This window comes from Babylonia areolata, chromosome 26 (assembly GCF_041734735.1).
Source record: "Babylonia areolata isolate BAREFJ2019XMU chromosome 26, ASM4173473v1, whole genome shotgun sequence".
Lineage (NCBI taxonomy): Eukaryota > Metazoa > Mollusca > Gastropoda > Neogastropoda > Buccinidae > Babylonia > Babylonia areolata.
In genome coordinates, this window is record NC_134901.1 from 30,776,731 (window position 1) to 30,792,253 (window position 15,523).

The following is a 15,523-nucleotide window of genomic DNA, read 5'->3' on the forward strand; positions in this document are numbered from 1 at the left end:
TGGTACCATTTCATAACCTTTTTATATGTAAAAACAAAAACAACAAAAACAAAAAACAAAAACAAAAAAAAAACTCCAAAAACCCAACAAACTTAGTCTTTTATGCAATGTGTTTCAGGTATGCAGCATGGTGATGATCGTGATTTTCATCCTGGACCATCTGGAGTTAACAACTTGCCACAAACCTACAGCTGAAGACCAGCAGCAGCAAGACCAAAGGGCAGTAAACAAGCCTCCAGCAATTGGATTACAACAAAAACATGGGTGCCATGGACCATCATGACCAACAGCTGCAGCCCTATGATGCCACAAGGAAAACCCTGAAGTGGTACAAATAGCTGTGTGTGCATTTTCTACAAATTGCCATGCTGAATGCACACACCCTCTACAAAAAAGCATGCAACAGCAGTACACTCCTGGACTTCCAGGATGTAATTAGTGCCATGATTTTTGGTGACCAAGACCCAAACACTGCTAAAGATGACCATGCTGTTTGTCAGTGTGGACGACACTTCATTGATGTCATTCTGCATACCCCACAGAAGGCCCGGCCACAAAGGAGGTGCAGAGTCTGCTTGAAGAATGGACAAAGAAAGGATGTGAGGTTCTACTGCCCAGCCTGCCCCAGCAAACCAGCACTGTGTCTTGAAGACTGTTTCCGCAAGTACCACACACAGCGTTTTTACTGACGATAGATGCTGGTGAGTACACCTTTTTCATTCTTTGTGTAGACTGTGTTGGAGTCTTATGGACCTGGACAATGTTGCACAGCTTTGACAGTGTGTGTGGTTGATCACAACAGTCACAAGAAAGACTGGTTGTTAACGTGTGGTTGATCACAACAGTCACAAGAAAGACTGGTTGTTAACCTGGTTGATGTTGTAGCACCTACATAATGGAATGACAATCCCCCCTTTTTTTTTTATTGCATTTGATGGAATTTTTGTGTCAGATTGACTCTTTATTTGAAGATGTGAGTATTGAAAACAAAATCTTGGTTCATTTTCCTTTCATTTGATATATACTTTTATGCACTTATCTTCAGTACTTTTTTAAATATAAGCAAATTAAAATCATTGGCATGTTTTTCTTGTTTTTCTGAAAATTTTCTCAGCATAGGCTAGAGCAAAATGTACTAGCAGTGAAGGGGTTAACATGCACACACTTTTCTGAATAGGAAGCACACAGGCACACAGACACACACATATATATACGCACACACATATATTCATTAGCTTCAGAAACTATTAGAAGCCTGTTCTCTAATACCACACACATACATTTCTGAATGTGGACACACACACACACACACACACACTTCACTTTGTTTCTTGATGGAATAAAAAAAAATTGCATATACATAAGCAACAGGGGAAATATTTCTCATAACCTTTAGTGCCAATATAAAAAAAATAGATATAAAAACCTTTCTGAATTGGCTGAATCAGTGTAAAACCTTGACTTAAGACACAAACACACAGAGCATGGGATCATAATCCCTTGAGGTTGTGATACTCCAGAGACTAACCGACATCTCTTTCATTCACTGTCATTCATCATATTTTCTGTACACACAAGAAGCAAGGTGTAGCAGCATTCAGAAAACAGAATTTCAGCATGTCTTTACAATATCTTCTTTCAAACTTCATTGTTTACAATCTCATGGTGATTTGACAATCAAATGAAAATACTGATCTTATGACTGGAAATAAAAAAAGAAAGTATGGAAAAGAGCTGAATGAAAATTAAAAAAGAAAACATTGTGGCACTGGAAAAAAAAAACAGAAAAAAAGGAATGATATGAGAAAAGATACCTGCTTCATCTGACTTGATATGAAAGAAGAAAAAAAAAAAACATTCTGGAGGTAGGAGTGACAGAGGAGAAAGAACAGCAAGAGAGAGAATTGACCCACGTCATCCTGTGAGAGAGGGCGGAATGTAGCCTGGTACTGGCTCAGCTCCTGGTTCAGTCGCCCCACCGCATTCTTCAGCACTTCATTCTCACTCTTCAGCTCCTCCACCGCCAGCCCCCGCCCCACACTCCTCCCTCCATCATTGTCCCCTGCACACATGTAACACATGGTTTGTCTCCCCTGTCTGCTGACATGATGGTTATCTCCTCTGTCTATCACTCAGAAACATTCATCCATGCACCCCTATACACACACACAATCTATGCAGTTGTCACTCAGAAAAATATACTGACCAGGATTTTTACTCGCCCCTCTACTACACCTTGAGTGGCAGTCTGGGTGCTAGTTTTTTGGGTGAGACAACCATTTCCCATCTGCATGATTCAGAGCAAGTAAAAGAACCAAGGCAACAAAAGGGTTGTCTCAGGCAAAATTCAGTAGAAAAATCCACTCTGACAGTTAAAAAAAAACAAACTCTTGCAGACAGAAAGAAAGAAGAAGAAAAATAGGTGGCACTCCACTGAACAGCCTGGATTTCATACACAGAAATCAAGTGAGACGAAAAACAAATACAACACAACCCCTTCAGTGTCTTGACAGCACTGACTGAGTCCAGCTCTCCAACAGCCATACAGCATGGTGCCCCCCTCCTGTCCCCGCAACAGCCACACATCACTATCACCATCACCCACCTCCTGTCCCCACAACAGCCACACAGCACCATCACCATCACCCACCTCCTGTTCCCACAACAGTCACACATTACCATCACCCACCTCCTGTCCCCACAACAGCTACACATTACCATCACCCACCTCCTGTCAACCACAACAGCCACACAGCACCATCACCATCACCCACCTCCTGTCAACCACAACAGCCACAAAGCACCATCACCATCACCCACCTCCTGTCCCTACAACAGCCACACAGCACCATCACCCACCTCCTGTCCCCACAACAGCCACACATCACCCACCTCCTGTCCCCACAACGGCCACACATCACCCACCTCCTGTCCCCACAACAGCCACACAGCACCATCACCCACCTCCTGTCCCCACAACAGCCACACATCACCATCACCCACCTCCTGTCCACACAACAGCCACACATCACCATCACCCACTTCCTGTCCCCACAACGGCCACACATCACCCACCTCCTGTCCCCACAATGGCCACACATCACCCACCTCCTGTCCCCACAATGGCCACACATCACCCACCTCCTGTCCCCACAATGGCCACACATCACCCACCTCCTGTCCCCACAACGGCCACACATCATCCACCTCCTGTCCCCACAACAGTCACACAGCACCATCACCATCACCCACCTCCTGTCCCCACAACAGCCACACAGCACCATCACCCACCTCCTGTCCCCACAACAGCCACACAGCATCATCACCATCATCCACCTCCTGTCCCCACAACAGCCACACATCACCATCACCATCACCCACCTCCTGTCCCCACAACAGCCACACAGCATCATCACCATCATCCACCTCCTGTCCCCACAACAGCCACACATCACCATCACCATCACCCACCTCCTGTCCCCACAACAGCCACACAGCATCATCACCATCATCCACCTCCTGTCCCCACAACAGCCACACATCACCATCACCCACCTCCTGTCCCCACAAAAGCCACACAGCATCATCACCATCATCCACCTCCTGTCCCCACAACAGCCACACATCACCATCACCATCACCCACCTCCTGTCCCCACAAGAGCCACACAGCACCATCACCATCACCCACCTCCTGTCCCCACAACAGCCACATATCACCATCACCCACCTCCTGTCCCCACAACAGCCACACAGCATCATCACCATCATCCACCTCCTGTCCCCACAACAGCCACACAGCACCATCACCATCATTCACCTCCTGTCCCCACAACAGTCACACATCATCATCACCCACCTCCTGTCCCCACAACAGTCACACAGCACCATCACCATCACCCACCTCCTGTCCCCACAACAGTCACACAGCACCATAACCATCATCCACCTCCTGACCCCACAACAGCCACACATCATCATCACCATCATCCACCTCCTGTCCCCACAACAGTCACACAGCACCATCACCATCACCCACCTCCTGTCCCCACAACAATCACACAGCACCATCACCATCACCCACCTCCTGTCCCCACAACAGCCAAACATCACCATCACCATCATCCACCTCCTGTCCCCACAACAGTCACACAGCACCATCACCATCACCCACCTCCTGTCCCCACAACAGCCAAACATCACCATCACCATCATCCACCTCCTCCCCACAACAGCCACACATCACCATCACCCACCTCCTGTCAACCACAACAGTCACACATCACCATCACCCACCTCCTGTCAACCACAACAGTCACACATCACCATCACCCACCTCCTGTCAACCACAACAGTCACACATCACCATCACCCACCTCCTGTCAACCACAACAGTCACACATCACCATCATTCACCTCCTGTCCCCACAACAGCCACACATCACCATCACCATCACCCACCTCCTGTCCCCACAACAGCCACACATCACCATCACCCACCTCCTGTCCCCACAATAGTCACACATCACCATCACCATCATCCACCTCCTGTCCCCACAACAGTCACACATTACCATCATCTACCTCCTGTCCCCACAACAGTCACACATTACCATCACCCACCTCCTGTCCCCACAACAGCCACATATCACTATCACCATCACCCACCTCCTGTCCGCACAACAGTCACACATTACCATCATCCACCTCCAGTCCCCACAACAGCCACACATCACCATCACCGTCACTATCACCTACCTCCTGTGCCCACCACAGCAAAGGTCACCTTCCTCAGGCCCGCCACTTCCTGCAGCAGATGCTGGTTTTGCTCCTTCACTTTCTCCACCTCCCTCTGCAGCGCTGACAGTGACACCGACCTCTGGGGGTCGTCACTGCGCCCTGATGACCCTGACCCTCCTGACCGACACATCAAGCGGTCATTCATCAAGCTGCACAGACTGATGCTGTCACTCACACACACATTAACAACATCAACAATGTTTCAGGGAGAGACTAACAAGAAGAACAAGATTTATTTCTTTAGGTCACTGGCCCTTTGAAACAAGTTAATATACAGGTCAAGGTGTACACAAAAAAAATGAAAATGAAACCAAGGAAACCATACTGTTGACATTGAGGAAGTTTTTAACGACTGAGGGGTAGACATAATGACTACCAAGTTAAACCGATCTCTCAGTCAAAGAAGGCTACTCACTTGCGTAGCTTTCGTCGGCAATCCGGCTGGCTTCTTCAGCGCAACTGCTGGGTAGAGAATTAGCAGCTGTACGCATCGCCGTGAGCAAACTCATGACAATGTGACTTGACGAGTGAGGAGTACACCGACGACAAAACAGATAAATTGGACACATCAGGGGTGATATACCAGATAGACTGCCAGGACTGTGACCAAAGTTACATTGGTGAAACCGAGCACAACTTGCACAAAAGACTGAAAGAACACAAACGAGAGTCCTCCCCAGTGGGCGAACATCTGACCCACAACCAACATCACTTTGGATAGGACAATGTGCAAGTTCTTGACAGAGAAGCAAGATGGCAGTCCACATCACCGCCAGGAACCCCACCCTCAACCGTGACCGGGGCCAACACAACCTACTGTCGGTGTACTCCTCACTCGTCAAGTCATTATTGTCGTGAGTTCGCTCACGGTGATGCGTACAGCTGCTAATTCTCTACCTAGCAGTTGCGCTGAAAAAGCCGGCTGGATCGCTGACGAAAGCTACGCAAGTGAGTAGCCTTCTTTGACTGAGAGATCGGTTTAACTTGGTAGTCATTATACATACTGTTGACAGAATCATGCTTTCATACATGTGTCTAATAGCATAACAATAATAATCAATAATGAAATAAAGCGCCTTTCAATGCTCGAGGTGCTTTACAGTAAATGCAAAAAACAACAATAACATGTCAAGGTGTATAATGTAAAAAGAGATAACAAGTAAAAACACATTACACATAAAAGCGTATATACTTTTTTTCCAGTCAGAGAATATAAGAGGGAAAGAGAGAGGGGAGGACCAAAAAAATGATAGCAACAGAAAGAGATGATGAGAAAGAAAGCATGAGAAAGAAAAACAGGGATGAGAGACAGAAAGAGAGAGGGACAGACGTGGGGAATTTTCATGAAACACAGACAAATATAATAATACAGCCCTTTCAAACACCTCAAAGCACTTTACAGCACTACATCAATCAGAAACAAATCACACACACACACACACACACACACACACACACACACACACAAACACACACACACATACATACACATGCACACACACACACACACACACACTAAAGAACCATCATTTATTGTATTGAGGTAATTAAGGTACCAGCAACCTTTTTAAAAAATATATAAATTCTGTTAAAACAACATTTAAACAAGCTTAGATTAAAACTATAAGTCAAAACAAACATCCCACCACAAAAATTATGTTTCTGTGTGTATTAGAACCAAAGTTACAGTCAACTGAAGTTCATTGAAATTGAGCCTGTTTGCCTGTCATTTTGAGCTTTTGGACAAATCTCCAATTTTACAGCATCACTGCATGTATACTAAACAACAGAGACAGCTAAAAATTAAGGAAAATGATATTTTGTTTATAGTAAAGATGCCTAATTTTTTTCCCAGCTATATTACCTGATCATTTTATAGATACTGAGCTATAAAATCCATTTTTTTTGCAAATTCTCACATGGCAAAATTTGTCAAAATAGCAACAGACACAGTTTCTTCATTTACCAAGCTATTTTTATGAAATAAAGTGATTTGTATTCAGCTGAGCAAGGCCTTTAAAATGGGGTACAGCAATAATTCAATTTGAAGAAAAAATGTTTATATCTATTTCATGTGATCTGTAAAATTTAACATCAAATTCTTCTCTTTTTTTTTTAACTGGACAGACACACATGCCCAGATACACATCACTATTCTCCTTCTCTCTGACAGACACACACACTACCATGACTTTTTAGTTATTCAGCAATTTTTTTTCTTTCTTTCTTTCTTTCTTTATTATATATTTTTTCTAATCATGTTATCAAGTTGCAGGAATGATGATGTTTTAGAAAAACAGAAATTTTTGTGTGTAATAATTTGTGTTTTGTAAATAAAAGTGAAACCACTACTACAGATTACAGAATATATCTGCTGATTAATTTCATTTCAACAAACAGCAACTTACATACTTATCATTAATTCCATCATGAAAATAAGAAAAAACGATCGTCGCTTCAGTTAGATTCGAAACGAGGTGTGGCAGTATGGGGTATTCCCAGTGATCGAGCACTTTTGTGCACTCATTTATGAAAAATACCCCCTCTTAAATGTTTATTGATGATAATCAACAGTGTGATAGCAAAATCAAACGAACTCAAAGGTTTCAGAACTGACCAAGATTGGTGTTAAAATTTGGCTCAGCTCCTACTGCCATTTCGGCATCCGACTGATGCACAGCCACTCTTTCAACTCAGAGCTTGTCTGCACCAGTAATACCACGCAGTAGTTGCGTATACCTTTCAAAAGGATATTTTAAAACCTTCTCTTTAATATCCGTAATTACTATTGTATTTATTACCAATTTTGAGAATTTTAAGTTTAAAGTCAATTGTTTCGTACGTGCTATATTCGCAATATGCGGTTTTGCAATTTCATTTATTTATTTACAGTCTGTTCATCTAAGATGATGATATCAGACTGAAAATAAATGATATCATTATTATTATTTGGATTATTGTCATTCCTGTCAAGCCAAACTAATATTCACTGGAAAGATGAGGTTCAGACAAACACAGCTGTACTAAAAATAGCTCTGTAGATCAACTGAGACAGGCAAGCCAAGTGAAGAAAAGAGAGGCATGAAAACCAGTTGACGTTATCTGTGTCGGAGCTGTCGGCCACAGTGTGCAAGAAGCCTTTCGACAACCCCCGATTTTTACTCTTTTATCAAAAAAAACTACAGATGAAAAACAAAAACAGCATTGGAAAGAGGAGAAAGTGAACTTTATTTCCATATAAAACGTATATTTCTTAATCATCACTCAAGTTACAGGCTTGGGGAAAATGGGCAAAATCGATGTTTTTTGGTCTTAGCTTCAGTTTAACAAGCGAAGCTGCCGGTACCTAGGTAATTCCAAAGTTCTTGGTTCTCCATCACCATTTCCAGATGTATCTACAGATGTTGAACCATGATACAGACATGGTCACTGTCCTGCAGTGTGTCTCACCTCCACTCCTGGCAGGGGTCGGGTTGGCTGTCTTCCCCTGCTGGGCACCGCCCTGCTCCCTCCTCTTCACTGTTGTCTCCCCCTCCAGGGGCAGGGACGGAGCATCTCGTGGGGTGGTGCTGTGCTGCGACCACTGAGCCCCTGACCCTGACCCTGTGGTCGGACATGGCACATGACATAGTTCACAGAACTGTTCTTGTTACAGAAAGATGTGGTCTGGATGTGGAGGAGTGGGGGAGGGCTCGGTGGGGAGGCGGGAGTGGGGGGTTGGAAGGTGAGGGGGGATGGGGAGAGTAGGAGAAGAGAAAGGGACAAAAAAGAAAGCAAAAAGAACAAAGGGAGAATATGAAGAAAAAAAGAGAGTAAGACAGACACAGAGAAGCAAGAGAGAGAGAACAACAGATTCAACAAAATCGAAGCCTCTGGCATAAAAGGAAAAAGGGAAGAAAATAAGAGAGAAAGACAGAGAGAGTGAGAGAGAGAGAGAGAGAGAGAGAGAGAGAGAGACAGAGACAGAGAGAGAGAGAGAGAGAGCAACACACAGTGAGGAAGAAAGAGACAGAGAGAAAGTGAGAGAGAGCGAGTGCGACAGAGACAGGGAGAGAGAGCGAGACAAAATGACAGACAGAGATAGGGAGAGAGAGAGAGGGGGGTTGGGGTGGAGAGAGAGGCAGGAGACAGAGACAGCAGCAGACAGACAACACACAGTAAGGAAAGAGCAAACCTTAGAAAGAAAATACACTCATGCACTAACAGTAACTTATCCTGCCATAATCAACAACAACAATAAACAACTGGTGGCACGACAACTGTATGATAAAATGACAGAATCAACTACATGCAGAGGAAAGAGCACAACACAGCACAGCGCACCTCCACCACACTGTTAGTGTGGACCTTGTGTAGACACACATCTACCTGTCATCACATCTCTGCTTTGGAGGAAACATTCTCACCCATTACACATTCTACTGTCAGCAGGAACTGTTGGGTTCAGCACAAAATATTACTACAAACCTATAGGACTTTAACAAATATAAATGAATAATTAAATAATGTACTGTATAAAGAGTACATAGTATTGTGGTACTTGCTGAAATAGTGTTGTGTTACACTATGCTGTCTGCATGATATGGTGTGTGTTGTGCACTGTGTTTACTGGGTTTTTTTTTTTAATGACCATTATGGTCATAGCTATGAGCTGTTCAAGAAATATTTGCTAACTTGAATAATAATAATTGAGGTATATATTGCTCATGATATGCAAAAATGAACATGTGATTATGCCATTTTGTGTGGGTGTGCAAGTCTGCTTCTATTTAATTCTTCTAATTCTATTTAATAGTTATTCAATTCTAAGAAGTTTGCATTATTTCCTTTTTTTTTCTTTGTTAACATGAAAGCAATGCTGACAATTTTTCTCTTGTATCTCAGCTACACCCCCCCTGTTTATGCATATATCTAAACTGACACAATTTCCCATTATCGCTAATCAAACTGAACACTATGCCACATGTAATGCTATTCAAAAGCCAACCTGTGGACCGAGGCGTGTGAGCGTCATGTTTCAACAGGGACATGCCAGCCTCTCCTTTCACCTCCACCTGGTGTCCTGCCCCTGTCGCCACTCCTGATGGATGGTTAGCAGATGGTATTCTCTGGGAGATCTCTTCCCTGGCTGAGACACGCTTAGTGGCCCCCTTTCCCTCATGGACCTCTTTTGGAGTGGAGACACATCTAACAGACGCCTCTTTTGGAGTGGAGATGTGTCTAGCAGAGGCCTCTTTTGGAGTGGAAACAAGTCTAACAGAGGCCTCTTTGGGAGTGGAGTGTCTAGCAGAGGCCTCTTTTGGAGTGGAAACAAGTCTAACAGAGGCCTCTTTGGGAGTGGAGTGTCTAGCAGAGGCCTCTTTTGGAGTGGAAACAAGTCTAACAGAGGCCTCTTTGGGAGTGGAGTGTCTAGCAGAGGCCTCTTTTGGAGTGGAAACAAGTCTAACAGAGGCCTCTTTGGGAGTGGAGTGTCTAGCAGAGGCCTCTTTTGGAGTGGAAACAAGTCTAACAGAGGCCTCTTTGGGAGTGGAGTGTCTAGCAGAGGCCTCTTTTGGAGTGGAAACAAGTCTAACAGAGGCCTCTTTTGGAGTAGAGACACATCTGACAGACGCTTCTTTTGGAGTGGAGATGTGCCCAACAGAGACCTCTTTTGGACTGGAGACATGTCTAACAGAGCCCTCTTTTGGAGTGGAGACACGTCTAGCAGAGAACTGTCCTGGAGTTGAGACTCGTCTAGCAGAAATCTGTTCCTGAGCTGAGACATGTGTTACAGATACCTTTCCCTCGGACACCTGTTCTGTAGTTGTCTCTGCTGATGAGTCATCTGCTTCATACATGTGTTGTGGTGGTGCTTCCACTCCATTCATATGTTGTGATAGTGCTTCCACTCCATTCATATGTTGTGATAGTGCTTCCACTCCATTCATGTGTTGTGGTGGTGCTTCTGCTCCATTCATGTGTTGTGGTGGTGCTTCTGCTCCATTCATGTGTTGTGGTGGTGCTTCTGCTCCATTCATGTGTTGTGGTGGTGCTTCTGCTCCATTCATGTGTTGTGGTGGTGCTTCTGCTCCATTCATGTGTTGTGGTGGTGCTTCTGCTCCATTCATGTGTTGTGGTGGTGCTTCTGCTCCATTCATGTGCTGCTGCAGCTCCTCTGGGCCAGAGTCATGCTGAAAGTCTGCAGGAGGTGGTGGCAGTGGAGGGGGCTCCTCATCACTATCTTCCTCATCATCCTCATCTTCACCAAAGGGGGAAGAAGGGTTAAAGGTGATTAGGTAACAAGTCACTCCAGCACTAATCACAACATCAAAGTGCAAGGAAGAAAAAGAAAGGTAAGAACTAGTCGTGTTAAAGTGTGAAACAAGTTAAAGAAGAGCTACCAAGATCAGTGCACATGCTATCATTCCAAATGAAGAGAAAAACCAACAACTATGCTTTACAAATACAATATTCATCATTCAGAACATGGAAAACATAGAAGCAGACAGTTGACAACCACTGAATTTCAAGAAAAATACTTTTCATGGTTTCCTTTCAGAGGAACCAAACTATCTTCTGAGAGATAATTCAAATAATACATACAAAAGCATAGTTGTTCCCTAGGGACAACCATGAGATGAGATGAGATATAAAAAGCAGCACTAAATCATATTCAAATTGTTCAGTTAGGTATGCATTGCAGTACTTCCAGCTTAATAATCTTCATCATTCAGTGAATGCAGATTGAAATCAGAATCAGAATAACTTTTTTTTTATCTCTGCAAGAGACATTTCCTTTCAACTCAAACCTTTGTGAACAGCTGATACAGACCTTGAACTTTCAATTCCATAATGACAAACAGGTTTATGTAAAATATAACACCACGCATGTAAACCATGCATGCTTTATTTCATAAGCCATTGACTAAAGCTTACTGACCATTTATCAAAGATGAAAAGAACGGCAATTTTCCACTAGCACGCGTGCATGCGCACACACACATGCACGCATGCGCACACATGCACATGCACATGCACACACACACACACACATACAAAATGTGTTTGCTATTTAGAAGAAAAACTGTTCTTGTAAAAACTTATCTTCTGTGAGATAGAGCAAAAGACTGCTGACAGACAAGAAACTGGTTTCTCTCTCAATTATGACAGGCAGAATTATAAATGAAATGTCCACAACAAGTTAGCAGAAAGCTACTATACTGCTAAAAATGGTTACACCATATCATTTTGCTTTACTAACAGAGTGGCGTGCAAACCAAAGACAACACTGAGAAACACAGGGATGCAAATTACAAAATCATAGACAACACTGAGAAACACATGGGATACAGGTAACAGACAACATAAAGAAACCCACTGAGTGCAGAGGATAGACAACACTGAGGAAATACAACACAGTGTGTGTACGGTCACACAGAGAAAACACAGAAGTATGTGTTATACTGACCAGTGACAAAAAGAGACACAGATCATAGATGACACAAAGAAACACACAGGACACGGGATGGAAGTGTGTCCTACCTCTCCACATTGTTCCTCGCCCACTGCTGGAACCCAGGTGTGGCCCACTGGCCTGCCTCATGTCTGACAGGTGATTCATCTGCACATACCACACGCTGCTCACTGAATGTTTGTCAACACATACACTGCACGCAGACAAACACGCACACACACATGCACGCTTGCACGCAATTATGTGCGCATTCAAAGTACCTACATTCCCTTCTTTCCTTTTCCTTATCCACACACACACACATAAATACTCTCACACACGCACAAGCACATACACTATAATTCCCTCTTTTCTAAAACATATAATGACAAAATTTAAGCTGGGTGAGAGTTGAATGTAATGTGGGCTTAAATGGGGAGACTGGGACCACACAGTCGAGTGTCATCCACTTCAAGGATGCGTATTTGGGTGTGTTGCTCTAATCACCTGACCAACACTGCAAGTGTCTGTACCTCCTGGGCCTGGTTAATGCCGAGATATCATTATGACAGGAAGTGTAGAGTACAGCCTTGTCACGCAGTCCCAAACCAAAATGGACCTCCATAGCAACATCGTCATCGTCATCCTCCTCCTCCTTCATCATCATCAATATAAACAAAACAGTCTCAAAGTCTGTGGCCTTTCATACCCTGCTCTCATGGTGACCTCAGTTTCAATACCCCTCCACTTCTGTGCTTGGGGTGAGTCCTGTCAGTGTCTTCAGTGTCGGCAGATTCATGGGGGACTGTTGTTTGAGAGACGTGGTGGCGGTCTCCACACTGGGAGGGACGTTCACTCAGTCTGGCTCCGCGACTAAGCCATTATTGTCGTTAGTAGGGGGCTGAGTACATGGTGTCCTAAGTACGATGAATCAGAACAGGCACCATTGAACACCACCGAAGTGACTCAGCAGCAGCGCATGGTCTCCTCTGGTGTGTGGCCTTCTGGAGACCTAACATTGATGGTTCCCTGCGGACTGCCAACGCTGGAACTGTGGCGGACGAACCCGGGTGTGACTGTGTATGGGGGAATCTAAATGAGCGGCATGGGAGTAATGTCACTGAAATGGTGCAGATGATGGAGCAGCCAAAAAAAAAAAGAAAAAAAAAGAAGAAAAAAGCTGGGTGTGTCATATTTGGCTGTACATTATCATTAATTAAAAGAATATAATGACATGAATCTGATTTGTCCATTGTGTAAAATTTTCAAGGAAGAATAACTACATTTTGTTTTGTGCTGCCCAGCTCTTAGTGAAATCAGACTGAAGTTTATAATTCCAAGTATTACAAATATATATGTGCCTTTAAACTGGGTCTTTGGTGTCATCCACTAGACAAAGTGATGTGCATAATCTGTCATATTTCTTATCTAAAGCATTCAAACTTTGAGAAATTGTGACCTTATAGCATGTCATGCTCTGTAGCTTCTCATTTCAGATAATTTGTTTTTGTTCTCAAAGACTGTGTGATGGCATTTGTTCTCTTACCCATTCATGACAGGCCATGGCCTGATGAATAATTCATCCCCTTTTATCATCCAAAAGCATACACACACATATACACAAGCACATACATTCTTTCTCCTTTCTTCTGTCACATCAACACACACACACACACAAATGTATGCACATACATACATACTCAAACACACACACATCTAATTAAGTGCAGATGCCAATCTACCAAGAGATATCTTTCACGCTCACGTAAAAGTATGTTATTATCAGTGCATGTGCTGATTTAAATTTACATCAAATACAAAAACACATATAAGCATATGTTAATGTGAAGTGCATTAATAAGGGAGGTCAAACATACCAACAATATTATGTGTGAATGGTCAATTTAAAAACAAAATCACACACACACACACACACACACACACACACACACACACACAAATAAAAACACCACACACACATAAGGTTATGGCAAGTGCTAAACTCACCAGATGACCAACTCTTAATCTATCCCCTTTTCCAAATCTTTCTCAACTGGGAACAAAAACGACAAACGAAAATTACGAAGTCCAGACAACACACAGACATATATTCAAACATACACATACGCACATGCACATGCACAAACCCATGTGCACAAACACTCATACACTAAGTACTCCTAGTACTTAATTAACACTAGGCATGGTTGACCACACCACCTTTCACACACAGCACCCTTTGAAAAAGGTGATTAACACAAGGCATGATTGACCACACCACCTTTCACACACAGCACCCTGTGAAAAAGGTGATTAACACAAGGCATGATTGACATCACCACCTTTCACACATAGTACCCTGTGAAAAAGGTGATTAACACAAGGCATGATTGACATCACCACCTTTCACACACAGCACCCTGTGAAAAAGGTGATTAACACAAGGCATGATTGACCACACCACCTTTCACACACAGCACCCTGTGAAAAAGGTGATTAACACAAAGCATGATTGACCACACCATCTTTCACACACAGCACCCTGTGAAAAAGGTGATTAACACAAGGCTTGATTGACATCACCACCTTTCACACACAGCACCCTGTGAAAAAGGTGATTAACACTAGGCATGATTGTGACACCACCTTTCACACACAGCACCCTGTGAAAAAGGTGATCAACTCAAAGCATGATTGTCCACACCACCTTTCACACACAGCACCCTGTGAAAAAGGTGATTAACACAAGGCATGATTGTCCACACCACCTTTGACACAAAGCACCCTGTGTAAAAGGTGATTAGCCTTGTGCATGATTGTCCACACCACCTTTCACACACAGCACCCTGTGAAAAAGGTGATTAACACTAGGTATGAATGTCCACACCACCTTTCACACACAGCACCCTTTGAAAAAGGTGATTAACACAAGGCATGATTGACCACACCACCTTTCACACACAGCACCCTGTGAAAAAGGTGATTAACACAAGGCATGATTGTCCACACCACCTTTCACACACAGCACCCTGTGAAAAAGGTGATTAACACAAGGCATGATTGACCACACCACCTTTCACACACAGCACCCTGTGAAAAAGGTGATTAACACAAGGCATGATTGTCCACACCACCTTTCACACACAGCACCCTGTGAAAAAGGTGATTAACACAAGGCATGATTGTCCACACCACCTTTCACACACAGCACCCTGTGAAAGAGGTGATCAACACAAGGCATGATTGTGATTTCTACTCCCCTGAACCGCTAGACCTTCAGTGATCATCAGGG

At 43.7% G+C, this 15,523-nt stretch overlaps 1 protein-coding gene across 3 annotated transcripts in view; it reads right to left on the bottom strand.

The window, feature by feature from the left end:
* Window positions 1-15,523, bottom strand: part of LOC143300357 (uncharacterized) — a 92,157-nt gene that overhangs the window by 50,498 nt on the left and 26,136 nt on the right. For all 3 annotated transcript variants that reach the window (XM_076613967.1, XM_076613966.1, XM_076613965.1), the window contains 5 exons: window positions 12,321-12,399; window positions 9,787-11,037; window positions 8,250-8,402; window positions 4,758-4,916; window positions 1,914-2,062 (listed from right to left, as the gene is read on the bottom strand). In XM_076613967.1, coding sequence (XP_076470082.1) covers window positions 1,914-2,062; window positions 4,758-4,916; window positions 8,250-8,402; window positions 9,787-11,037; window positions 12,321-12,399 — 1,791 coding nt within the window. The remainder of the gene's footprint in view (window positions 1-1,913; window positions 2,063-4,757; window positions 4,917-8,249; window positions 8,403-9,786; window positions 11,038-12,320; window positions 12,400-15,523) is intronic.